At 57.4% G+C, this 25607-nt stretch overlaps 10 protein-coding genes across 10 annotated transcripts; 3 read left to right on the forward strand and 7 right to left on the reverse strand.

The window, feature by feature from the left end:
• Positions 1-551: 551 nt before the first annotated feature.
• Positions 552-824, forward strand: UV8b_03372 (uncharacterized protein; the record flags this gene model as incomplete). The annotated part of the gene is made up of 1 exon (XM_043140870.1): positions 552-824. One exon carries the CDS (start codon positions 552-554, stop codon positions 822-824), a length of 273 nt encoding a protein of 90 aa, XP_042996804.1.
• A 1489-nt stretch (positions 825-2313) lies between these two features.
• On the reverse strand, positions 2314-3618 carry UV8b_03373 (uncharacterized protein; the record flags this gene model as incomplete). Its single annotated transcript, XM_043140871.1, has 1 exon — positions 2314-3618. The coding sequence occupies one exon, from the start codon at positions 3616-3618 to the stop codon at positions 2314-2316; it is 1305 nt and encodes a 434-aa protein (XP_042996805.1).
• Positions 3619-4374: 756 nt separating this feature from the next.
• UV8b_03374 (uncharacterized protein) lies at positions 4375-5134 on the reverse strand (the record flags this gene model as incomplete). The annotated part of the gene is made up of 2 exons (XM_043140872.1): positions 4375-4403; positions 4459-5134. The coding sequence occupies 2 exons, from the start codon at positions 5132-5134 to the stop codon at positions 4375-4377; spliced, it is 705 nt and encodes a 234-aa protein (XP_042996806.1).
• Positions 5135-6445: 1311 nt separating this feature from the next.
• Positions 6446-7261, forward strand: UV8b_03375 (uncharacterized protein; the record flags this gene model as incomplete). Its single annotated transcript, XM_043140873.1, has 1 exon — positions 6446-7261. One exon carries the CDS (start codon positions 6446-6448, stop codon positions 7259-7261), a length of 816 nt encoding a protein of 271 aa, XP_042996807.1.
• Positions 7262-7963: 702 nt separating this feature from the next.
• On the reverse strand, positions 7964-9452 carry UV8b_03376 (uncharacterized protein; the record flags this gene model as incomplete). The annotated part of the gene is made up of 2 exons (XM_043140874.1): positions 7964-9128; positions 9247-9452. 2 exons carry the CDS (start codon positions 9450-9452, stop codon positions 7964-7966), a joined length of 1371 nt encoding a protein of 456 aa, XP_042996808.1.
• An 840-nt stretch (positions 9453-10292) lies between these two features.
• On the reverse strand, positions 10293-12768 carry UV8b_03377 (uncharacterized protein; the record flags this gene model as incomplete). The annotated part of the gene is made up of 7 exons (XM_043140875.1): positions 10293-10443; positions 10513-10777; positions 10920-11133; positions 11197-11387; positions 12210-12456; positions 12536-12573; positions 12636-12768. 7 exons carry the CDS (start codon positions 12766-12768, stop codon positions 10293-10295), a joined length of 1239 nt encoding a protein of 412 aa, XP_042996809.1.
• A 322-nt stretch (positions 12769-13090) lies between these two features.
• Positions 13091-14633, forward strand: UV8b_03378 (uncharacterized protein; the record flags this gene model as incomplete). The annotated part of the gene is made up of 6 exons (XM_043140876.1): positions 13091-13255; positions 13333-13372; positions 13461-13684; positions 13758-14005; positions 14077-14207; positions 14326-14633. 6 exons carry the CDS (start codon positions 13091-13093, stop codon positions 14631-14633), a joined length of 1116 nt encoding a protein of 371 aa, XP_042996810.1.
• Positions 14634-15817: 1184 nt separating this feature from the next.
• On the reverse strand, positions 15818-19311 carry UV8b_03379 (uncharacterized protein; the record flags this gene model as incomplete). Its single annotated transcript, XM_043140877.1, has 2 exons — positions 15818-17415; positions 17496-19311. The coding sequence occupies 2 exons, from the start codon at positions 19309-19311 to the stop codon at positions 15818-15820; spliced, it is 3414 nt and encodes a 1137-aa protein (XP_042996811.1).
• A 2772-nt stretch (positions 19312-22083) lies between these two features.
• UV8b_03380 (uncharacterized protein) lies at positions 22084-23044 on the reverse strand (the record flags this gene model as incomplete). Its single annotated transcript, XM_043140878.1, has 3 exons — positions 22084-22688; positions 22777-22806; positions 22879-23044. The coding sequence occupies 3 exons, from the start codon at positions 23042-23044 to the stop codon at positions 22084-22086; spliced, it is 801 nt and encodes a 266-aa protein (XP_042996812.1).
• A 365-nt stretch (positions 23045-23409) lies between these two features.
• On the reverse strand, positions 23410-24346 carry UV8b_03381 (uncharacterized protein; the record flags this gene model as incomplete). Its single annotated transcript, XM_043140879.1, has 2 exons — positions 23410-23655; positions 23870-24346. 2 exons carry the CDS (start codon positions 24344-24346, stop codon positions 23410-23412), a joined length of 723 nt encoding a protein of 240 aa, XP_042996813.1.
• Between the last annotated feature and the right edge of the window lie 1261 nt (positions 24347-25607).

The raw sequence follows: 25607 nt of genomic DNA on the forward strand, positions 1-25607 counted from the left end.
TGGGGGGGTCGGATGACAAGGGGGGAACACAGGTCGGTTGACCTGTACCCTCAGTACCGACCGATACACAAGCGCAACTCTTTGGCTATTACCGCCGACCTTTTCCCACCGCCGCCAGAGCCTCCTTGTGCAAGCATGTACCACCATGCCCCTCCGCTACGCGCATCAACATCCTTTTCTGCGCTGCATGCTGTAGCGTGGGATTCGTCCCAACGACGGGAAAGAGCACGAGAGCTTTGCGGAATACTACATTTTGAAAGCCGTCGCGCTAGTTGACTATATAAGATTTCGCTTCTTACTATCAACCAAGGTTATGGCCGGTGACCATAGGTGCTTGCATATCCCTAATGTAGGTAGAACAAGGCAACTCAACATACTATTCGATACGCCTGTCCATGCAGCAAGAATCCTTCAAACCCTAATTACGCCCTCTCTGCGAGGACCGGATGGCCTACCTTCAAGTCACCGACTAGGGTCTCTTCCAAGGACTTTGCTCACTAAAAAGAAGTACAGAAAAGCGTAAATACGTCGCCACTCGCCCTCTCCAACTCATGCTCCTGAAACCAGGGTTCAACCACCTATCACGCTGCAAGTCCTCCTACAACCTGCCCTCAATACTTGCAGCTTTGTCAACACAGGCTCAAGCAAGCAAGACACCGCGGCCCGAATATTCTCAACCCCCGCCAGAGCCCCCTGGTGCCTTTGCCGACCCTCCCGGTCCCTTCAGTCATGCGCATCGAGTCCTTCTCTCAGCTGCTCGCCATGGCGTTGCTAGCCTCAGCATCGTCTGTAACGGGCATACCATCGGAGATCCGGATCCGTGACTGCGGGGCCGTGGACCCGGGATCCGATACCGCCGATTGCGCGAACAGGAAGCTCTGCGGCTGCAATGGACGGGTTTATAGCTGCTCTGTCCCTTCACTGAACACACAATGTAGATTGAGTGGCTGCAGGTGTAGGTAGATGTGGCCGGGTTGCAGCCAAGGCCGACCACCCTTGGCCGGGCGATTTCAACATCCGGACTCGGGCAGGTTTGGGCGTCGGGATGGTTTGCAAAGAAAAAGCCGCTGAAAACCCTTGGCCGTCTCGCGGGGAAGGGTGGCGAGAGTGGCATGGCAAGGGACTCGTCTTCGGCCAACAGACGGAGCTCATGGTGTATCCCTAGCTAGACGCCAACGCATGCAGTAGTAGTTCGATTTCGCTCGACATGCGGCACGGCACGTCTTTGACCAGCTATGCAGTCGGTGCGGCGTCTCGGCCAAGGTTTGCGCACTGCCACGCGGTATCGTGAATCAAGAATCTGACCAGTTGCGACGGGCTACGAGTCCTCGGCTGCATATCCAGGGACTTGTTCCTCTTGGTGACGAATCTGGCAAGACGCTCCATATTTGGCGTCTGTCGCAGGTACGGACGTGTTCAGATACACGGGCGGCAACCAAAGGGAATGGCGTCTACACAGCGTGCTCAGCTCATCAACTGATTGCTACTACCGGGCAGAACTCCAACCCTGGAGAGTTGAGTCGTCAAGGGGATTAGCCGTAAGTGAGGACAGGTTTTTAGATTACTCATACTATCATATTACTCCTAGGCTGTAGCGAGCATTGCGGCTTATTATGTAAAGCAAACCGTTAACTAGATCGAATTGAAGCAGCCCTTGGAAATATAGTGCAAAGACTCAATATCAGATTGACTGACCCGGGTTCGTGACAGACAAAGTGAGCCACGTGCTCTTGGGCAAGGTTAGCATCGCCAACAGCGGCTTCGGCCTCGGCTGCAAATTCGGCAGCAGAGGTTCCGGTACCTCCTCCCTTGCAGATAGTACAATGCTTTCCTTTCAAACGGTACATGCGGAAAGTTACTTGCGCGGCTGCATTAGAAACATCCCCAGTCACGGAGTTCCAGTCGCCTCCTACAAGAACCAAGTCGTACGGGAGACAAGGTTGATAATGAAAAACTTCGAACCAGAAGCGCGTTGCAAAGGGTCACTTCGCGGCCACGATCCGTAATGATACGGACAGTGCCGACGCCCGCAGCCTTGATGCTGACACCTGCGGTACGAACAGCCGGATGGGCGTTGTAGTCCACGTCGATGAATCATTCAGCTTCATTGAAGACGTGAACGGAAGAACCACTACTCAGCATCATATCTGCCCGAGAATGCAAACTCAAAGCCGTAGAATCGAGAGCCATTATCATCTCATATTCATCGACCTTTTCTTTGACTTTGAATGTCCCGCTGAATTTCGCCTCGGCCTTCTTAACCTTATCGGCATCGTCCTTGTCCTCGTCGTCGCGGCTCTCATCCTCACTCTTCTATGCGAGGGAGAGCTGGAAAGCCTCGAAGGCAGCTTGCACTTCTTGGCTTTCCTTTTCCATCTCGGCCATTGCAGCTCTCTTCTCCGTCTTCTTCAGCCGCGACCGGATAGGTTCTGGGGCCAGCGAAGGCGTCAATACCCAGCAGGTTTTGAAATGCTCCTTACCGTGCGTGCCTTTTTTGATGTGGTAATTGGAACAGTACTTGCAAGACTTCTTTCCTTCCTTTATCTCCTTCCAATCTTTGCCATCCGATGTAGAAGGTATATTTTCGACTGTCTCAAGCGAAAACTCGCTTCCATTGTCACCATCTTCCACAACGGTGCGGTGGATTGACCTGTCTCTTATGTCGAGCTCCTCAAATATTTCAATAAACCTCCGGGTGGACTGTATAGTGTCTAAAAAATCGAGCTGTTGGCCAGCTTGTGAAGCCTTGACCATTCTGTTGATGATTCTATATCGTATCATCGGGTATCGATGTCCAAGGCACCTGATGAGCATGGTTAATGGCTCCGTATTAAAAGCGAGGATTGACTGCACGTCGCGGAGCCTCATATATAACAATGAAATTTCGTTTAACCAGGTGTCGATGTTGACTTTATCGAGGTTCTGGGTCATGACATGACGAAATTTGTCATCGAGATGGTGTTTGAGGACCAACGTCAGAGGCCTTACGTGGAAGATGAGTTGCCGAATCTTCTCTCGTGCTGATGCTTCCATGACAACAAGATACCTGTATTCGGCACACAATGTCTGTTCAAGCCAAGCTGTGTATCTTTCCAATGAACGGGTATACATTTCGAATTGGGAAAACTCCGCGGAATACAAGTTTGCGCTCACTTGAAGCCACGTGCCAAAGGGGATTTGTATTGGCTTCTTTCGTCTCTTGAAGAAGTGATTCGAATCATCTTCCTCAATCTTGTCTGTGGGCGCAGGTTTTTCCGGTAGCCGCTGTCCCCCCGAAGTCGTCCGAGGGCGAACAACAGAAGTCGATTTCGATCTTGTTACCCCTGAAGTTCCTGCTTCCGCTTCCGCTTCCGCTTCCGCTTCCGCTTCGTCAGGGTTTTCGTCAACTTGAGGTGTTGGTTCCTTTGGTGTTGATTCCGTCGAGTCCATAGCATCATCAAAGAGCGACGGTTGTACGGGAAAATTTAGGATGATTGACCCATCTGGATCCACAAAGTCCCAAATCCGCCAGGAAATGGCCATGCTTTTAATCTGTCTGTACCAGAGATCCCAGTCATACTTACTGTTCAGTATGAACGCATTCGTCGCATCAGGCCGGACGGATTCCTCGTGAATCATCTTGCGGAAGGCGTCCGCTAGATAAGCGGGGGAAAACCGGTAGACAGCTGGATGGATGAATCCAATGATGTCGGGAAAGCTCCCCTGTGAGCGAGGTCGTGCGAGTTGGACAGGAACAATAGTGGTTGACAGTAGGTGTAGGCGCGCCTCATTGGGAACCCGGTCCACAACCAGGATTAAATAGAATCCGTGGTGTTGATTGTGTCGTTAATCGCTTCCATGCTTGAATGCGCAGTGTGGAACGCAGGCTGGGTAGGAAGAATGTGGCAACGATGGATAAAGGGCAAAAAAGAAAGGCGATGATTATTCTGAGCTAGCTAGGAATGCAGAAGAGGCCAGCTGGAGGCAGGTAGCTAGCTATGTGTCAAAATAGAGGGTTATTGAGTGTGGATGTTGTGGAACGAAGCCACAAAAAATACACAGCGAGCCTCGAGAACTTGGAACTGGAAGTAAGCTATGGGGCCATGCCCTAGTAGGGTCGGCGCTAATTATTAATAGTTGACAAGAATTGTTGCAAGGTGCGGGCTGTTTCTTCGCTTGTTGTTGCTGCTGTGAAATGGGGCAGTCTGAGAGGATCGCCCCTGCCTGTTACCCAAAAAGACAGCTCTTCGTGGCTCCTTTGTGCTGCATTTTGACAGAACAGGGAAAGACAACAATTTACAACCAATCAGGTGGTACCATGCCCGTCAACACTACCAGGTACCTAGGTATGGAAGGTTTCCGCCTTGTACGGAGGATGCGGGGCTGCCTTGCGACTCATAACTCAGGTACGGAGTACTCCGTACCTAAACGGCTTATTAGCTGGTGAAACAAGCCAGGCGCAATACCTAAGCAGCTTACATAATTCAACAGAACCGCCAGCAGAGCCCTCAACAGGCTCGGAGGCTTCCAGGCCAACGCCACGATGCAGTTCCGACCTGGCTTCCATCTGCCACAGCACAACGCCGCCCTCTTCCTCGGACACGCCGACGCACGTGAACCCCAGGCGACGAGGGACCGCAGCGCTCTTCACGTTCAGCGCATCATGCCTAATCTGCACAAGCTCGGCGCCCATGGCAAAGGCCGTCCGGGTCAGCACCGCCACCGCCCTGGTCGCCATGCCGCGCCCGGTCGCCCTCGTGGCAAGCCAGTAGCCCACCTCGAGGGCATCCGCCCTCCCGCTCCGGGCTCTCATCAGGCCAAACGAGCCGCTTGGCTGGCCGTCGACGACGAGGGCGTAGTCGAGCTGGGATGCCGAGTCCCATGCCTGGGCGGTGAACTCGAGGAAGCCCTGCGCCTGCTCGCGGCCGTAGCCGTCGGCGGCCCAGGGCATCCATCTGGCGAGCTCGTCCAGGGAACTGCTGGCTGCGGAGTGGAGTGCGGCAGCGTCTGACGGGCTCCATCTGCGCAGGACGAGGCCGTCGTCAATCGGCAGCTCGGGGGGAGGGCGCGCGTTGCGCTGTGCGGCAGACTTGCGTTGGTGGGCCGGCTCGGCTGGGGGCTGGATGCTGGGGTTGTGCGTTGCGTTTGCTTCCATTGTGGTTTGCGAGGAGGTTCGAACTGCTTCGCAGTGCCTCGTGGGGTGGCTCTCGTGGAAATGCCGTGTCCCTTCAAGATGGTGTTGATGGCCCGCCTTTGCCTCATGACCTGAGTCAGCAACAGTCAGCCGTCTTGGCTCTCGTGGTCGGTCGTCTGCAACCGCGTGGCTCTCCTCTTGGTGCCGTTCTTTGGCGCGTGGCTGTGCCAATCCCAGGAGTAGCCCAATGCATTCGTTCAGCCGGACAAAGCAGAGGCGCCGGTCTGATCTTCCATAGCGCAGTGCAAGGCTGCATAGATTCGAATAATGCGGCTGCCACCATCAACCAATACGTCTCCGGTATGGTGTAGTGGCTAACATCGCTCGCTCTCACCGAGCAGCCCAGGGTTCGATTCCCTGTACCGGAGTTGCGCCCTTGTTTTTACTTTTTCCTTGCCCCCCTCTCTCTACTCCGCACCCCTTGCAGCTGGCTCGAGCCGAAACACTTCACTACATAGACCAGTTTCTGCGTCGTCATTGTTTTCTTCTTCTTTCTTCCTTTCTTCTTGCCAAGTTCTTCCGACACGCCAATATCTCGCTGCGCTGCCTGCAGTAGCATCCGTCGCCAACGCTCGACGACTGGCCAGGGGGAGCACGAAGTAGCAGCCGCCAGGCTGTCATGGTGCCGGGTCTGCTGGCCCGCCGGCTGCATGGAGGAGGAGGAGGAGCGTCGCGCCTTTTGCAGTCTGGTGTTTGTTGCTGCCTCTGCCTCTGCCCTCACCTTCACTGCGGCAGGGAGTAGTCCGCATCTGACGCAGCATCTCGTCTGCTGATCCCGGCTCAGCCCTCTCTCCCTCTTGGCCCAGCTGCGTCGCACCAGCGCCCGCCTCGGGCTGATCTTGCGAGTCCAGCGTGGCCGTGTCGGTCCCACCAAGGCCCGAGGCGGAAGGTGAGGCTGAAAGCGACATACGCATCAGCATCCTCAACCATGCAGACAATGCAGCGCCTGTCGGAACCAATAATTCCCGCCAGATGGCAGACGCGTCTCGTCAGCCCGGATGCACCGCCCCCCCCCCCCCCCCCCCCCATCCCCTGCGCGCAGCTGCCTGCTATCGAAAACCAGCCGCTCTGGGGTCTCCGGCTAACGTCCCCCTTGCTGCTCTCCTCCGCATCCGCATCCCTATATCTCCCCTCTCCCTCCCCCCGGGAATCCAAGCGCGAAAAAAAAAAAAAAAAGAAAAGAAAAGAAAAGAAAAGAAAAAAGACAACAAGTATGACCAACAGCCGCGCCCTCTCTTCCCCAGTTCAAACCCGCTGGCCTCGCTCGTCGCCATGTCCGTCCAGGTAGTCGACGGCTTCAGCCTCACCAACCGATGGCTCCTCTACGCCAGCCTGATGCTCGCCCCCGCGCAGTTCGTGTCGGGCATCGGCAGCAACTGCCCCAGCAACATCGGCTTCCTCGCCTACAACTGGTACACGCAGATCCAGTGGTACCAGGCCGTCCGGGCGCAGGAGCTCCACGCGCTGTCCCTGCTGCCCGTCCACTTCAACCTCATCTACGCCATCACGTACCTGGGCGGCATCACCAGCGGCAACCTCTTCATGGCCGTCGTGCTGGGCGTCGGCACCGCCGGCGTCATCGTGCTCAACACCGTCTCGGCGTGGGTCAGCTGGGCGACCAACATGCCCGAGGGGTACGACGCCTACCAGTTCTTCTTCTTTGGCTGGCGCACCCTGACCCCCGGCTGGCACAAGTTCGTCCTGGTCTGGCAGGTCGGCGACTCCATGTTTGCCCTGGCGAGCGTGCTCATGGCCATCATCACCGCCATCCGGTTCGTCTACATTGACGAGGAGGACGACTCGTCGCGGCTGGTGCCCTGGCGCAAGGGCACCGGGCCCCGGAGCAACTTGGCGCTGTGGCGCTACCCGGCCATTCCGCTCGGCGCGGCGGCCGTCATGCTCGGCGCGTGGCCGCTGGTCTTGTGGACGGAGCTGATTGTCCAGAGGAACAAGATCGAGTCGGAGACGGACATGGTCGCCGTGTGGCTGTTTGTAGCCCAGGCGGCGGCGCTGGTGGCCCCGAGCTGCGGGGACGTATGGCGGGTGTTCTCTTGCGGTTGGAGACGCCGCCGCGATGAACAGGCATGACGAAACGTCCAGTAACCCCCCCCCCCCCCCCCCCCCCGCGAGACGTCTCGGCTTGAGGACCCGGTGTTCCAACACTCGCGTGTAAGAAAGTAATTCGTTGGTTTCATCGACAGGCTGCGGCTACTACGGACGGGCGATTTGCTGTTGGTCCAGCGGACGAGTGGAGGGGAAGCATGCAGTTTGCGAGAGCAAGGTACAACAAGTCTTGGAGCGAGGAAGGGAGCTTGCGCGTATTGTTTTTGTGTGTGTGTGTGTGTGTGTGTGTGTGTGTAACAGTACCCCCCTGCGTATATCAACGAGCGCAACGGGGGCTGAGCTTTCCCCATGACAAAATCATGCCTGCCTGCGTCACGGACTCGTCGCAGCCCCTCCAGTTACCGCGTCATGTAGTCGAGCGTGGGGTTTGGTTTCCGCGCAATGGCTGCGTGGGGCGGATGAAGCTGCGCGATGCGTCTTTTCGGCAGCGAGGTTGGGGAGTCTGGGTGGGCATGCAGCTCTGGGAGGCCGTTAGCTTTTGCATGTCTGTTGAGCTTTGTGCTCTCTGGTATCAAGCTGTGCTCTCTGGTATGTATCAAGCTGCATACATAGTCCACCGAGCGACAAAACCCCCAAGACAAGACGCCCTAGCACACACACACGCGCCACGACATGCAGTTGCATTCCCATGCGAAACTTCCCCCCCCCCCCCCCCTCACGTCTTGGTTACGTGGGTCGCGTTCGGCCCGTCAAGCCTCGTCTGTGCTCGTCTTGGGACCTCCTCCTCGACCTGCTGTACAGCCAGGCAGTGACGAGGGACGCGGCAAAGATGTAGGCCGACGACACGCCCATCCACACCAGCTCCGCCTTGTAGGCCTTGCTCCACTCCAGCCGGGTGGCGCTCTCAATGTCGTCGGCGTTGAGCAGCCCGACGCCCTGGTCGAACAGCTCCTGCCAGATGTAGTCCCTCCTGGAGATGGGCCAGGCGGGCGTGCTCCAGTACCTCGAGGTCAGGTTCCTGGCTTCTGCCGCCCGCAGAGAGTCGCGCACCAAGCCTCGCTGGTTCGGCGACAGCGTCACGCGAAACGAGCCGACCTGGCGCGCGAACGGGGCGGAAGCGAGGTAGAACTTGGCGAGGGGGAGGCCCAGCAGGGAATCCACCTCGCAGCCGGGGAGGGTGGCGTAGCTCGAGCCGTTGGCGAGAGCGCCGAGCGGCGCGTCGAGAAAAGTGTCCGGGTAGCGGGACAGGGCGTCGCACCCCGCGCCCGTGACGTCGCTCTGCGCCAGGTTCCCGGTCCCGACGACGGTGACGGCTCCCCGTCTGAAGACGGGCACGGGCGGGCTGGCCGCGGCGGCGGCGCCGTGCTCGAGCCGGGACAGGTAGCCGCTCTGGCGGAGGGGCTGCAGCTGCCGGTCGACGAGGGGCCAGATCTCGCTCGCGTTGCCCTTGACGTCGATGAGGAGCATCAGCGTGGTGCCGGGCGACGTCGGGTAGATGCCGCCGGGGGCATCGCCGGAGGACGTGCCGCCCGCATTCAGCCTGTCCAGGATCTGCTTGATGGGGTCGATGTACAGTGACTGCAGGGTGCGATGCGCCGACAGCTCCGAGGGGTGGTGCCCGACGAGCAGGTCCGTCTTGTCGGGTGTGAGCCAGACGTCGGCCTCGACGCCCATGCACCCGGCTGCGAGGGCGGAGTACAGCGGGTGAGGCCGCCAGTAGTCGTTGTGCGAGTGGACGGGCACGGGTGTCGCGGATTTCGCGTAGTCGCTGACGTACGTGTCGGGCGTGGGATTGCCTGCTTGGATAGGGTTGACGGAGATGAAGTTGTGCGACTGGGTTGACCGCATGGCATGGGGCTGCGCTACCCAGGTGATGACGAGAAGGAGGCCACTTTGGGGGGAAGGGGGGGGGGTTTTGTTTCGTCAGCAGCAAAACAGACGAGCCAGCTGCAGAGTTGAATGCGTCAAGGCAATCAGCCCGACGACATCCCTGATGCCGCATTCCTTACATGGTGACAGCAGTCCCAGCGGTGGCAGCAAGCCACGGAAGTATTGATCCAGCACGCGGTCGTCTGTACCGGAGGGATATCAGACTGCCGCTGCGACTTGGACGGTGCTGAGCCGTCATGTCATTGTGCGAGGCTTTTCCATTCTCGACGTCGTCTCTGGCCGCCGGGCTGATGGTGATGTCGAGGAGGTGCTTGGTGGTTGCCATCCTTGCAGCTCGGGTCCGGTCATGTAGCCATCGCTCGAGTCTCTGCTTGTCGCTCGCGGTGCTACAGAGTCGTCTGAGTCGTCTGAGTCGTCTGAGAGGAACAACGCATGGCGACCGACCAACACAGGACCCGGGTGAGCGAGATTCACTCAACTTGGTTCGACAGGGCGCAAAGGGCGCCGGGCGGCTTTATGAACAAGCGACCGGATCTGGGGCCCCGAGTACAGTCATGGCGCCAATGTCGCGCTGGGAGGGAATTTTTCAGTTTCCTAGTGTTGCGCCACGGAGAATTGTGGACATTGGGGCATTGGGCATTGTCCGAAAAGAACAGTTATCAGTGCAGGTAAGCAGCAACTGGGCAGCAACTGGGGCGGGCTAGGGCTGAAGGCTGTGCTGCTGCTGGCTGCTGCTGCTGCTGCTGCATCGCGTAACGAAAGGCTGAAGAGAAATGCGCCACTCGGCATTCCGGCCTCGTCCACGGGAGTCTGGAAAGCTTCATGTTGGCCCCGGCGACAAACAGGACCAGCACGGTCCAGTTGGTCAGCCGCCTTGGATTGATTGCTCGCCAATCCAGGGCTGAGCTTGGCCCAGCCCCGCACACCAGCATCGGCTATAGATTTGTGGCTTTCTAATGGCACGTCTGCTGGGGGAAAATGAACGCCGTCGAGGAACCAGGCCGAGCGAGCGAGTGATGAAGGGACCGAGTGAGTTTCGTGGCGCCACTGTTCGTCGCGGGTGGCAGGAGTCCAAGGGAAGAAGAGGTCGGGCGACGGGTTAGAACTGGATGATTTTTGATTTTTGATTTTTTTTTTCCCTCGTCCGATTTTTTTTTTTTTCCTTTTAGAAAACCTCGTGGGCGAAGTGGTCCGAGGTCGGACCGAGATGGAAGTCGGAGCACAGAGCCATGATGGGGCGGCGCGGCGCGGCGCGGGCTTGAAGCTTTTCAGGGCCCCCATGTGCCAACCAGGTGTCGATTGGTTGAGTCTTGACACTGTCGAGTGCGCCGTGTTAAGCGACAAACCGTTGCGATAATGGATGCATGTGTCGTGTCGTGGATCACTCTTGTCCGGCATTAGATGCAGCTTGCTGGATTGCCTGCGCTCCAACGTTCGACGTGTCGCTGTGCCATTTGCCCACGGCGAGGGCCGCAGGGAGGCCCGGAGGAAATTCGTCTGCCTCAAACCCGTAAACCCGTTGCCCGTGTTGTCGACCGGGGCAAGCCGTTCCCCAAGCGAAGCGCAGTCCGGTCCGGGGTTCCCCAGCTTCGCCAGACACGCCCGCATTACGCGACGCGTCTGGTGTGGTCTGGTCTGGTCTGGCCTGGCCTGCAGATTCAAATTCATGGTCTGGGGCACCTGTGCTGTCCCGCACCAGACCTTGATCCTGCAATCCGGCACGCTTTGCCGTAGAATACGCAACACTCGAAACCTTCGAGGAGCACTCAGCGCTGGGGCAGCGTGTTCAAACTCAAATCTGACCAAGGGCCAGCATCGCGTCCAGCCAAGTGGCCGAATGCCAGGTCAGCAGATGGCAGGTGTTTCCGCTCCAGCCCGCAAGTCGTCGCGTCCCGACCACCCGCGTCCCGACCATCCGCGTCCCGACCATCGGAGAGCCACGGGAACGCATCACGGACGCTGCAGGCGCAACAGACGACCGTGTATGCGCTCTGCCATGGCAAACTCTGGCGTATCAATGTCCGCGGGGCCGCGATGAAACTCTCTGGGTTTCATTTGCTCCCACTCACCTGTACGCCCCCCAGCCAGCCCGACAGCATGACGAGAATCCCGCGGCTCGTTGACAGGAGCCCGGACCGGCCATTCATTTGCCTCGTGGCTTCTCGTAGGGGGAAGGGGGGGGGCAAAGTCGCCATGCCGGAATCGTACGGGACCTGCAGAGCCGTGTCGTGGATGAGTTGTGCGGCGGGCTGCTTGGTCGCTGGTCGCCTCCACCGTTTGAAAAGAGCCAGCTTCTTCGTTGGCGCCGTCTGGTCGGTCGCCCTCGGTGGCAGCAAACGGCAGAGGCAGAAGCCGAGCCGTTCGTGCGGCGTTTGGGGGAAGGAGGGAGCATTCCGTGCGGCCCTCTATTCGCGGCGAGGATCCCCATGGCAGATGTCGTTTCGGTTATCGCCAGGCGGCTATTGTGTCGTCGAGGAAAGCACGGTGCAGGCTCGACCCATGTCTGGCGCACGCGATCGGAGGACGGGGAGCTCGCGATTGGCTTCGGGTGATGGGTGCCAGCCTGCCTGCCTGCCTGTTGAGAGCGGCTATTGATACCCAAAAGCAAAGCCAGGCTCGGCCATGCTGGAAGCTAGTGCATGAGGAGGTTCAGTTCAATCGTGCGTTATGAGAGAACCTGGGGGACGTCAATCCAACGACAAATCCGCAGCCTCTCAGGTCAGGTGACAAAAGCCCTCACGACGTCTCTGTGTCTCCTCCAGATGGAAACCCCAGGCGGAAACCCAAGCGAAAACCCTGGACAAGGTGCCAATAACCCAACGCCCTGGCAGAAGCGGCACAGCCCCGATCACTGACGGGAACAAAAAAAAAAAAAAAAAAAAAAAAAAGAGCCGAGTCGCGTATCCGAGCAGCTTGTCAACCATGACACCACAATCCAGCCACGCCATCAACTCCGACGCCTTCAAGCAAATGTCCCGGCATATGGGGCTTGACTCGGCGAACCAGCCGACAGCGTGACTTGATCCCCGTGGCCGATTTCCCATTTCCCGTTTCCCGTGCGCGATCGACGACGTCCACCTACGATACTCGCGGCTGCCGCGCGGCGGCGGGAGAGCTACAGCCAGCGACATGGGGTGGAAAAGCTTTGCGCCACGCGATCCCCCCATGACATTGCCGACAAGCCCCGTCATGTCTGCTGAAGATTGGGCCCATCCGCAGAATGTCGGGGCACCGTTTGTCGCGCTGTTTCTGCTCTCGTCCAATCGACTAGGACGTGCCGAGGGCTCAAGCCACGGCCCAGTCGGGCGAAAGTGCTTTCTCCCCGAGTCCTGGCAGGTAGGGAATCCAGACAGGACACGCACGGCTCCTTGGCAAATTGCTCGTCGGCGGCAGTCCGAAAAAAGCCACGTTGTGATGGCCTGATTTGCCCGATGCGACGGCCAAGTCTTTGGTCCGTCACAGCCGTCAGCGCAGCGACAAAAGTTGACTAGATATTCACAAGCCCAACGCGATCCGGCAATCGACGGCGCCACATCGTCGACCCTGGCTGAGCCGGCGCCCAGACAAGCAGACCGGATCCTAGCGGCGCGTCCAAGAGATTCGACGGGGCCAGAGCCAGAATCCCATTCCTCCAATGCCATTGGGCGCTGTGCAGCAGCTACGCCTGCGCCCCGCAACCGCGTTCATCAAGAACCCCCGTGTGGCGCGTAGCTTTTTGCTAGGCCCGCAACCCTTGCCGTCGGACAATTCCTCTGCAGCTTCGCCCTGGACTCTGCTGGACCTTGATATAATAATAAATAGTCCACGGAACTGCAGGCTGTCCTGCGCGCATGAGGGAAGGGGCAGCTGCCACTTCATCAGACGTGATGCGCTGCCATGGCCCAGTCCGACCCGTCGTCTTGGCCGCATGGGCAACCCGCCAGGCGTGGGACAACAACCTTTGATGCGGCAATTCGACCGCCGATGCCGCCCGGCCTGGACCTCCAGGAAAGCAGAAAAGGGACGATAATCGGCGTGGCCGTGGCGCTGTGGTGTTTGGCGCTGCTGGCGGTAGCGTTGCGGGTGCTCAGTCGCAGGATCAAGGGAACCAAGTTGTGGCTGGACGACTGGTTGATATTCGCTGCGCTGGTACGGCTGCTTTTCTGTGCTTCTTTGAAAAAAAAGGAAAGGACGAAGAAGTAACAATCTGATGCGTCGATCCACAGCCATTCTCTACCACCCAGGTCTTTGTCAATGTTGGCTACGGTACGTCCTGCAAGCTCACCCTTGTTCCCCCGGGCTGACTTTCCCAACTTCTTGTCTGCCTCCCCCCTCCACCCCCCCCCCCCCCCAGGAACCAGCAAGGGACTCGGCCACCATCTGTGGGCAACGCCACCAGACTCGCTGTACGCCTATTCCATCGATCTCTTCGTCTCCCAGTGCGCGTTTGCCGGAGTCGTCGTGTGCTTCAAGCTGTCCATCCTGGCCCTGTACTGGCGCCTGTTCCACTTCCAGCGGTTTATCAAAGCCCTCATCTGGGCCTTGGCCATGGTCATTCTTCTCTGGGGAGCACTGGTTGTCAGTTCACTCGAGTCCCCGCTCCGGGCGTCAAACGGGAATGCTGACCCGTGCGAGGAGAAACACCCTCTAGATGCTGCTTGCCACGCTCCAGTGCAATCCGACCCGTGCGCTATGGGCCAGATACGACCCGGTCAACCCCCTTCCTCGCGACCAGTACTACTGCCGCTTCGCCGAGAGGAACTTCCTCCTCTTCACTTCTGTGCCTACTCTTGTCACGGACATCATCATGCTGATTCTTCCTATCCCGTACATCTGGAAGCTCAAGCTGCCGAGGTCGAAGCGCTACGGCGTTCTCGCGACCTTCTGCCTCGGTTCCTTGTAGGATTTCATCTCGTCGTCAAACCATCTCGCTGGCGGAGAGTGCGCGGCTAATGTGTGGGTTTTCTCAGTATTCCTGCCGTCGCCATCGTGAGGATAATTTTCATTGCGCAGGGGAACTTTGTAGGTGTCGACATTACGTGGAACTTTCCGCTGATGATGCTCCTGTCTGTTGCTCGGGTCAACGTGGGAATCTTGTGTGGTGCGTTTGCAGGTCATGCTGGCTCCTCCCTCCTCTCCTCTCGTCCTCTTCACCACCACCACCACCACCACCATCATCATCATCATCACCATCACTGACTCTTACCACTCGGCACCAGCATGCCTGCCGTTGATACTGCCGGTATTGTCAGCCATCAACCGCCGCGTCCGGAGCAGGCACGCTCCCAGCCAGCGCCACGGAGCAGCACATGCAGCCGCCCAAGCCAACGACGGCGCGCCCTGGCCACACACCATCGGCAGCCCGTGCGGCCCCCCCTGCAAGGCCTGGCTCAGGAGCGACGTCAGCTCCCACGACGCCGGCTCGCACCTCGACGCGGACTCCTCCGACAGGCGTCCATGCAGGCACGGCAGCGACACGATAGAGCTCCCGCCCCTGGCCGCCACCGAGCAAAGCGCCAAGCGTTGACCTGCTCACGATTTCTAGGCTGCTCCGGCAAGCCCGGTCGCCCCGCCATTCTACATGCTCCGCAAAAGTCCCCGCGACGCTCGCTCGCTTTTCCATCGTCCACCGTGGCGGCGTGGTGTCTCAGAAATGGCCGGGCCGTCTGCTTCCCCCCCCCCGGCATCCATTTGTCATCTGATGGAGGGGCCGGAGCACGCCCGAGAACATGTCGTGCTTTTTGCATTCTGACGGCCCTTCGCCCAGACCCAAGGGCCTCGCGCCTCGAAGCGTGCATCCCGCCGCGACGGCCAGGCAGAAGACTCGGAGGAACCAACCGAGCCGAGCCGAGCCGAGCCGCGCAAGTTAACCCCCCACGTGTGATGCCGCGGCCTGGATGTCTGCATGCATGCATGCATACAGCATGCATGCGTGCGTGCGTGGTCGGTCGGCGCGCGCCGTTTATGCAAGCCAAGTCGCAAGCAACTCACCTCACCGCTTTGGACAAGAGCAAGCGTGGACGAGGCTCGCGATCAACTTGAAACAGGCCATTTGCATGCAACAGCCCGACCGCCCGCCCGCCTGGGCCGCCTTTCCGGAATGGCCTAAAACGCGCCTCTGCAGGCACCGCAACAGGCTGTGGTAGCCGTCACGACGCAGCACGGCACGGTCGGCCTTTCTAAAATGCCTCATGCCGGCCGCGGGCACTTTGCCTCCTGGCCAGGCGTGCGAGCCCTCCCGCTGTCGTCTGGCGGCACCGTTGCAAAGGCCACGGCCTTGGGGGGGGGGGGTGCCAGCGTCCTGAGGTGTGCCGTGGCGGGCGGCCAAGGAGAACGGAAACTGAAAGGAAAGGAAAGGAAATGAAATAAAATGAAATGAAATGAAAGGGTCGGCAGTGGACAAGTTTCACGGGCATTTCTCCAAAATGAAGGAATTAACAATCGTTGTAGGCGCTCCTTTGCGGCGCATCTTCATTCATGTATCCACGAGGTACCTTATTCAAATATCCAACACGTCAACTCCAATCGCCGGGGTCGCAGCATGCAGCCCAGAGTAGATAACACCGCAATAGCAAATAAACACACCGCTGACGACTGGACAGCTCAAAAGTTCCCCCTTCCCACCTTTCTTGTCCGGGGAAAAAAAAAAAAAAAAGCATAAAACGTGTTCCATTAAAGTAGTTAGTGCACCGCTCCGCAGTGGCGGTACGGTCACGTCGCCAACTCCCCCTCTTCGGGTATCGTCGCAAACTTTGTCAAAACCTTCTTCAGCGCCGGACGCCGGATGGGCTTGCTCAGAAACTCGTCCATGCCAGACTCCATGCATTCCTTGATGTTGCTCTCCTCCGAAAAGGCCGTCAGGGCCACAATAGGAGCGGCGTAGCCCATTTCGCGGATGAGCCGCGTGGACTGCAGTCCGTCCAGGTTGGGCATCTGGATGTCCATCAGGATGAGGTCAAACGGCCGGTCCGCCTGCATGTTCGCCTTGACCAGCTCGTAGGCCTCTTGGCCGTCCTTGGCGATGGTGACGTTGTGCACTTTTTCCAGCCTGAGCATCCTGCTCACGACTTCGATGTTGGTCGAGTTGTCGTCTGCCACGAGGACGCGCAGATCGCCTTTGCCGGCTGCGTCGGCGTCGGCGTCGGCGTCGGCGGCGGCGTCGACGGGCTTGACTTTGGTCTGGGCGCCCTTCTCCCGGCCTCGGTCGGCGTCGGGCGGGGCTGGGTTCGGGGCGAAGAAGGGGGTGCTGAGGCCGACGAGACGGGGCTGGTTGACTTTGCAAACGGTGGTGGACGTGTCCGTGTTCGCCCCTGCTTCTTGAGCGACGACGACGACGCCGCCGCCGCCGAGGGAGTTGCGGTGCGAGCCGCCGTTTGTGGAGCCAGGGCTGGGTGGTCTGGACATGGTCGTGCTGCTGGACGCGGTGCTGGGCGCGCGGTCCTTGACGTGTCGCAGGGGGATGCGGAGTGAGAAGACGGAGCCCACGCCTTCGGTGCTCCTGACGCTGACGGACCCGCCCATCAGCTTGGCAAGCTGTGCGCAGATGCTCAGCCCGAGGCCCGTACCGCCGTACTTCTTGCTGAGGCTGGAGTCGACTTGCACGAATGGCTCAAAGACCTTTTGCTGCATGTCCTTGGGTATGCCTCGACCAGTGTCCTCCACTTCAAACTCAAACACGTACGGCTTGGCGTTCGGGTGTGGCGGTGTTGGCGATCGCTCCCTCACCTGAACGTGCGGCTTGGTCCTGGATACCTTGTGGTGGTTGCCGTTCCCCTCCATCGCATTCGAGGCCGTTGTGGCTTTGGACAGGGATGACTGCGGTGATCCTGAGCTGCGCCTTAGCCTACCGCGCCCGCCTCTTGCAGAGTTGGTTCTGGTCGGCTTGCCGTCGCCACTGCTGGGTTCGACCTCGCCAACACACCGTATTCGAAGCTGCACGGTGCCCCCGGCTGGGGTAAACTTCAAACTATTGCTAACCAAGTTTATAATGACCTGCAAGATTCTATGCTGATCTCCCCACAGATACGCGCCGCGGAGTCGGCCCATTCCGGGGGGCCCGAGAGCTGGGAGCTGCTTCTCCGACGTAATCGTCCCGTCGAGGCTATCCACGGCTTCGCCGCCGTTCTCGTAGCCCAGAAAAGTTACATTGAATGCAATATTGCTTTCCTGCGCTTGCTTCTCGAAAATGGAAAGAATCTGTGACCTCAGCTCTCCCAAGCAAAACTCCTTGTCCTCTAGTTTAATCTGCTGGCTGATTTGGTTCTTGGAGAAGCTCAAGAGGTCCTCGAGAAGATGTAGCAGTAATTCCCCTGAAGAAATTCAGATTCAGTACGACGCTCTGCGCGCCTTGATGGATTTGGGGGCGGTGGGGAGGGGGGAGAGTGCTCACCCGATCTGTACAGCGTCTTGAGGGAGTGCTGTATGCGCAGCACATCATTGTCCTCCATGCAGACGGCGCAGATGCCCATGATGCCGTTGAGGGGTGTCTTCAACTCGTGGGAAATGTTTGCTATGAATAGCGTTTTACTCTCGTTTGCTGCCTCGGCCGCTTTTTTGCTAATCTCCAGCTCCCTGGTTCTCTCGGCCACCTTTTCATCCAGAGACGCGTACTGCTTCACCAACTCATCCGTCATTTCGTTGTAGGTTCCCGTCAGCTCCGTCAACTCGTCTGTTATGAAGTGCTTTTTTTCCGGAACTCGGCCGGGGATTTTGAATATACGCCGATGGTTGTCAATTTCGGACTCTGTCAATGCTCTTTTTGGCTTCTTCAACTTGCGGCAGATGCTGGCGAAAAAACCCTTTGCAGACGCGGATGACAAGTTGGCAGTATCGCCGGGGCCGAGGCTGGACTCATCGTAGTCGTCAAACTCTTCCTGGTATCCTGGTGGGTTAATGGAACTCTCCGTCGCGGTTTTAAGACGTCGTATCGGCCTAACGCTGAAATGCGCGCACGGGAAAACGACAACTATGGCTAGCCCTGCGGTGCCCAAGACGGACGCAAGCAGAATCTTTTGGAGGGTAGCAATGGGCTCGTATGCCTCGCTTTCCGCCTTCTCGATGACCACCGCCCAGTCGACGAGCGCGGAGCGCGGCCGCGCAACTCCGACCGCCACAGGAACGCCCTGCTCGTTTTGGGACGAAAACAAGGCTCTGGCATTGTTCGGCTGGGAATTATAATCGTAGAACGCTTCAAATGCTCCTGGATACTGCGATAGAGTATAGTGGCTGGCATATTCCCCGCCCACGTAGTCTCGCGACAAGTGACGTTCAGGCTGTCCGTCGGGAGTTATAGGCGGAAGGACAAAATGAACGGTGGAGTTGGACAAGGCATCCCGGTTGGGAGTATACGTCTGATTGGCGGGGAAGACGGGGGCGATGAAATGGTTTGACGGATTATCTGGGCCGACTATGAGAACCATGCCAGTCGAACCCAAGCCTTCGCGAGAAACTTGAACCTCAATCAGTGAAGCGGCCGAAACGATCAATGTCATGTATCCAAGAACGAAGTTTTGAATGTTGATGGATCGGACAGGAACAGTGAGCGACATGAGGGCAAACGTCTCATTAATCATCAAGGGACCTAGAAGGAGTCCGGCACCATCGCTTAACCTGCTCCCCGGAAAGGCTCTCGCGGCGACGGCGGGGGTTGAGGGCACGTAGGGATTTGGGTAGCCCAGGTCTTGGTACGTCACATTCGGGTAAAGGGTGGGTGGATATCCGTACTCGGTGTCGCTCAAGTTTACTCTCGCGCCGTCGGGTGTCAAGTACGGCAGCAGGATATTCTCAAGCTGAGACCCGACGCCACCTCCGGTGACGTTGAGAAGGCCGCCAGGTTTCGCGCCAGTCTGATTTCTCGAGTACAGCCTTGCTTGAAGCAGGCCGGTGACGCGGTTCGTGCTCAGAGCACTCTCGAGGTCGGAACGAGCGTCTGCGAAAGGATCGGTCGCATTGTCATTGTAAAAATTGACGAGGGCTTGCTGGAGAAGAAGGCGGGTGGCGACGGATTGGCTGATGGTGCCCAGCAGATTGAGCGCCGAGTCGATTCTGGAGGCCTTGAGGGATGCGGTCAAGGAGAGTCCGCCAAATTCGACGTCGGTGACAAAATCATGGACGAAGAACCAGGTTGGAACGGAAACGATGGCGAGAGCAATGAGAACAGCAAAGATGACGAGCAGGGCCAGCTGTTCCCTGATAGAAACCCTCATCTTGGCGAACGGCACCCAGAGAGAAGCTCGATCTTGTGTTGCCGGCGACAACGGTGGATTGTTCAGTCTCTGCCATGAATTGTTGGGCGGCTCTGGCGTTTGCAGTTGAGATGTTGTCGGACAACTACATTGTTGCCTCTGCTCGTTTGCCAGACGCCAAAAACTACCGGTGGAAATATTGGCTCGGCCGTCTGCCGAATACCTCGACTGCGTCGATTGGTTCAAAGGTTCTTATTTTCCAGATGGCGGACTCGTTGACCTGATTGCTGGGACTCGGTGGGAAGGGGGGCTGACGGCGACAAATTGGGAGGCGGCGGCTCTGGGAACCAGATCAACCGGGGCGAGTTGGATGTCACTGCTTTGGAGCGATTGAGACCGAGGCCATGTAACGTGAACCAAAAGGAGGAATGGAGAGGTAAGGGGTCTGACAGAGGTCCAGACGTTGCCCTCGGATGATTTGCCAAAATTTCAATGGGGAAGCGAACCTGCAAGGACAGCCAGAAGCATGCGTGGAAAGCAGGAGCGCCAACGCGGTGGCTTGTCACGGGAAACCGGAGATTATTGTTGGCAGGTTGCTCGTTAGGTCCGTTTGCAAGCGACCAGCAAAGCAAAGCAAAAGCAAATCCGCTCCATGAGCTGGAAGTGCGGCTGTGGAAAAATGCCGGTCCAAGGGGGCAGGCAGATAGACTCCGCTTGGCAAGCCAACTTTTGTCAGCCAGTTTTTGTCAGCCATCTTTTGTCAGATCGTGGCAACTGATCGCGATCGAGCAGGAGTCCCAGAGTCCCGGAGTCCAGGAGTCCAGGAGTCCAAGAGTCCAAGAGTCCAGACCATGGTATCCACCAGCCCCGAAACGTTGAACCAACGCAACGGATTTTGCTGCGCAAGCTTGGCAATTAGGACGAGTCGAATCGGTTTGAAACGAGGAAAAATTACACTTTACTTTTCTGGAGAGGCTACGTAGCCCAAGGTGCGCCGCCAGGGATTTTCAACCTGAGGGAAGAAAGTTCCAATCGTGGCGCGCCAAGCCACAAGGTTGGTTAGCGCGGCCTGAGTCTTAACAGTATGCACAGTGCACACCACTGGTACACATTCCCCCGCTGCCAACGTCGCAACGTCGCAGAGCGTGGACTTAAAAGATACACCCACCGTTCGCCAATGTGCACGGTGCACTCTGCAGATCTGCGTGCTCCACCGCTGCTTTATGTATCCCTTTGAAGGTGCTAAGGTGCAGCGTCTGTACTGGACCCACTTTTGCTAGATACCTAGCAGGAACCTCCTTCTTACTAGACTGCCAAATATTAACCACTAAAATCCTTACATTAGTAATTATAGTATTTACTATATACCTGCTAATAACTAATATCAGGAGGTATAACTGCTAAATACGGCCTATTAATTAGGGCATATTGCGTATTTTCTGTAGCTAAATGAGCGGAAATCGCCCCATGGCGCGTTATATCTTATGAGGAGTGGGATGTAGGGTTTTGTATCTCAGAATACTGTGGGTACTTCTGCTATTATACTATTTCATCGTCTGCTGATGTACCCTTTGATATACGGCTTTGTATTGGCTCAAACCCTGGTCCAGTACAACAGCTTGCACCTTAGCACCTTCAAAGGGATGGGGGAAATCAGCCCCGCCCGCCCCAACTGGCAAGCTGTCACATCCATCGGAAATGGAAGGAGCCAGCGGGTACAGTACTTCGTATTCCGTCGAAGGGGGGGCAAAAAAAAAAAAAAAAAAAAAAAAAAAAAAAGAGAAAGAGAGGGAGAGAGAGATTCAACCACGCGAACCAAGTCCCCCCTCCATAGAAATAGAAGCAGCATCTTGGCACGCCTTATTTAGTACCAGATATTGGTGATTTGTTCTTGATATATTCACTACTCCATGCGCACTACGTCGTGCAGTCGTTTTTTCACATACCTCCCAACTTGTCGCTTATGTCGCAGGCCCTTCGAGTAGCCGATTCGTCTCGTCATAAGCAGCAGGTAGGCCGACTTCTAATCATCGCAAGGCTGATGTGAAAAAGGCCGTCGTCGTGTCAAAAAGCCAAACGCCTTGGGACAAGCAATCGGATTATACATTTTGCAAGGCACCAGCGGTCGCGGGGCACAACGTTGAACCCTTCAATACATGCACGGCCCCAAGACGAAGAAGCCAAGGTAAGCTGCATTTAGGGACTAGCGGGCTGCAGAGCAACCACCCGGTTAGGCTGGTGTCTGGAGGATCGTGACCACGAACCCGAGACCTACCAGGATGACAGTATGCTTGTTGCCGATAAGCTCAGGGAGGGTATAGACCGGACCAATCGGCAATACCCCGACAAACTCAATTGCAACTTGTCTTCCTGCCATCGTCTCACGTCGCAATTCAAGCCTCGAACGGACGTGAAGCCTATCAAATGGCAGAGCCGCAGCAATGCGCAAGACTTTCTTTTTTTTCCCCCTTCCCCCTGTTCTCTACGCTATGAGAATATCAAAATAAAAGTTGACATTTCCTCTATATCCTCGCGTTGCTGCCCAAAAGCAACGAATGCTGTATGCCAGTATGCCCAGTATGCCATGCACACACCCCACACACACAACGGAAAAAAATAAAAATAAAATAAAAATAAAATAAAAAAAGAAAAAGAAAAAGAAAAAGAAGAAGAAGAAAAAGGGAGCAAGGAAGGGGGGAAAAGCGGAAAAGATTAAACGCCTGGGATGTCTCGTCTACGCGCACACCAAGTCTTTGAACCACCCCGCCGCCCTAGCCACCAAAACTGATCGTCTCAAACCAGCGAATCGGCCTCCGATTTCCAAAAGTACCACGCGCAGGCGATGGCAAGCTTGATGGCGGCGACGGTCCAGAGCGAGGGATCTACTGCGCTGGCAGCCTTGGAGATCCATCCGCCGCAGATGGCTCCGACAAGAGTCAGGACAAAGGCAATGAACCGCCGGTTCCGCTTGGGATTCTTGCCCAGGGTGAAGAGCGCCGGGTCAGACATGAGATCGCACAGCATGCTTGTCACGACGACGGTAGGCACCTCGCCGACCTTGAGGGTTCGGCTGCTGACAATCTGCCCGGCGGCCTGGAAGCTCAGCAGGGCGATGACAATGAGCTCCTTGAAGTCGACGTCGGTCGGGGGCCGCCTTGAAGGGTAGGACCCGTCAATGACGCCGCCCTGGATAATGGAGGCCGCGACAACGACCATGAGCGACTGCAGCAGGAAGGAGAGCATGACGACGCCGCGACGCCGCCCGCCCAGCGTGAGGGCGAAGCGGGAGAAGGCAAAGGAGCCGAGGATGAAGAAGGCGATGGAGCAGAGGGAGCGCGCCCAGCCGTAGGGCTTGTTGTTGTAGCCCGACGTCCCAAGGGCGACGAAGATTGTGTTTCCTACGAGGGGGCTGAGCCGAGAGTTTTGACGGGACATTTTGGCGTCCGACGCCGAGCAGGGGAGTGATAGCAGGGGAGTGATAGCTACCTGTCTGCATGGATACAAATGTGCCGTAGGCTGCGCGCAGAGTCAGAAGCGGAAAAAGGCGGAGGCAAGCAAGTGCTTGCTTACAACGGATCAATTGCTTACCGTTGTAGATGGTGCCGTCGGTCAAGCCCGACACAAAGCAGCAGGCCAGCATGGGCAAGTAAGCAAGGTCGAGGTCAACGTCCTCGCGGAGCTTGCTCTGGCGAGCACTCTTGTTTCCCTCGGCCGGAGAGTCCGAGTCTGGATCTGGTTTCGCAGAGGCACCCATACTTGCCATGGGCGACTTGGGGAGTTGCTGATGGCGAAGCATTGCCGGGTGGGATGGGCGTGGCTTGTTTATGTTGGTTTTGGTTCGTTTCGATCGTTTCCGCCTTTCCTTTTTTTTTCGGGTCAAGTCTTGTGTCTGTCTGCTGCTGCCAAGCTGCTGCTAAGCTGCTGACGGCGGTGGTGGTGGTGGTGGTGGTGGAAAAGTCTGGTCGTCGTATCGGAGCAAGTTGACGCAACAGCATGCACCCACCCACCCCCCATCTCAAGGGCTGGGCCTGGACCTGGACGTGGAGAGTCTGGTTGCGTCAACTGCTTGCCTCCAGTCTCCAGTCCGCCTGTGCGGCTTGGCTGACTTGGCGTCAATTGTTAGTGATCCACCCGCCTCATGGCAGGCAGCTGTCGCGTCGTGGATGTGGATATCTGGCGGCCGGCCCACCAGATTGCCACATGTAATTTGCTCTGCGCTCGAATGGACGAGTAAGCAGCCGTGTAGATGATGCACTTGCTCCTCACCCGTCCCATGTCCAGCGTCCCATGTCCAGCGTCCCATGTCCAGCGTCCCATGTCCAGCGCCTGAATATCTTGGACCCATCGCCGAACCCTTGCCCCTCCCTGGATTGCCGGTATTAGCCTACATACAACTCGACAGCACGACAGCACTTGTATGAGCAATTACTCCGCGGATGAGTTGTGACTTATAACCCACATACTGGCACATGCTACGCACTATGCACCCGCTATGCACGCGCTATGCATATACCATGCACATGCTATGCACCTACCGAGTACGGCCGACCCCTTATCGAATATCTTGACTGCTCGGCACCAAAACGTCTGGTGTTTTGTCGAGGGCAAGAGCCGCCAGTCCAGCAAGGAAGGAGCGGCTGTTCTCCCGCCACAGCCAGCCAGCCAGCCTCGTCACCGCCTTGCGGTACATGGCCTCCGCCATCTTGGCTGTCCGGCCTTGTTCCTCGTCATCAGCATCATCAACATCATCATCACCATCATCACCATCATCACCATCATCACCATCATCACCATCATCCTCATCACCTCTTCCTTGTTTGCCAAGACCAGTCTTGCTGGACCCGCGCCGATGGAATGACTTGTCCAGGCTGCCACCAAGCACCACGGTGGAGTCCTGGCCAGCGTCGAGTCCCTTCCACCCCGACCAGACAATGTGTTCCAATGCGACGCTGCACCGCATAGAGGTGTTTTCGTCCCATGAGATCCCCCATCCGTAGAGCTCCTGGCGCGCCGGTGATTTGACCCTGGTCAACCAGACATTGCTATGCCCCAGCATGCAGTGTCCATCCACGGCCAAACCGGAGGGTTGCAGCGGCCCGCCCGATGGCTGCGGCCCAGGCTTGGCCAAGAAAACCTAAAGTCTCAACCTTAGTTCTGCGTCGCATGTGGCCAACCATTTCTGGCGACGTCTCACACCCGAGGGGCACGGTGGGGACAGCCCGGAGCTTCGACGCCCTACGAAAATAGAATAAGCTTCCCGCACTTTTACGAGCACGCTGCCCGTTCGTCCGAGGCAAGACGTGACCTATCGAGCCAAGACGGGGCCATCACGGCGAGACCGAGAGGTGGGGAAACCGTCCGGAGATGAACACAACATTCTCAAGTGATATAAAACAGCGTTATGCTTATCTCCCTCCCGCCTTTGGGCACTCGAGCGCGGTTCTCAGGATCGGCGCCCAGGCAGTGGGGAACCAAGGGCATGAGGGTTGTATTTTGCCAACAGCACCAGCAGCGCGGCGGGCCATCTGATGACACAGATATGGCGGTTTCACGTCGCCACGACGTCCCCTCCCCCCCCCCCCCCCGTCTCCTTCCCTCACAATAGATTGCCCCAGGTGGGAAACGGCAATGTCTTGGAGCCCTAGGCTTGCCGGCCCCCCCCCCCCCCCCCAGGCCATCAAATAACTCCGCTGTAGACAGGGGCTTGTCCCGGAGGGGTTTGTCGCAATCAATCAAGGTTTGCGGAACATTTGCCCGCTCGATTCACAACGGCCGAGCCGGAAATTGTTCTGCATGATGGGTAAAATTTGGGGGGAAATGCGGGGGAAAAAGACTAAAGATGTATATCGTCGCAACAATCAACAACTGCAACGTGAATAGCGCCAGCGGTATGAGTGGGAGGCCTCTGAAATACTCACGGAGGGTTTCAACGCATTCACATAAGCATGGTTCTTGACTTGATTAATCTGCACAACAGGCTCCAGGCCCTCGAAAGCAAGACACCATCCCGGATACCGTATGCCCTGGCAGCTGGCCGTCAAAAGAGCCTCCGATCTTCGGTAACTTGCAAGTCGTCTGGGCGGCCAGCCAGCCAGCCCCCTCCCTCCCCCCGGCTTGCTCGGACTTGACAGGCCCATGCAGGCCGTCTGTTCTATAAGCCAACAGTAAAAGAAGAAGAAGCCGAGAAATTCAAAGAAAAGGAACATGACAATAAAAAAAAAGACGGGGATAAAAAAAAATAAACCACCTCCAGCCTGCCTTGCCTGGCTTAACGTCAATAGCCGAGAGGGCTTGGCTGGGGTCTTGATTCGACACAA

Source organism: Ustilaginoidea virens, chromosome 3 (assembly GCF_000687475.1).
Source record: "Ustilaginoidea virens chromosome 3, complete sequence".
Taxonomy (NCBI): Eukaryota; Fungi; Ascomycota; class Sordariomycetes; order Hypocreales; family Clavicipitaceae; genus Ustilaginoidea; species Ustilaginoidea virens.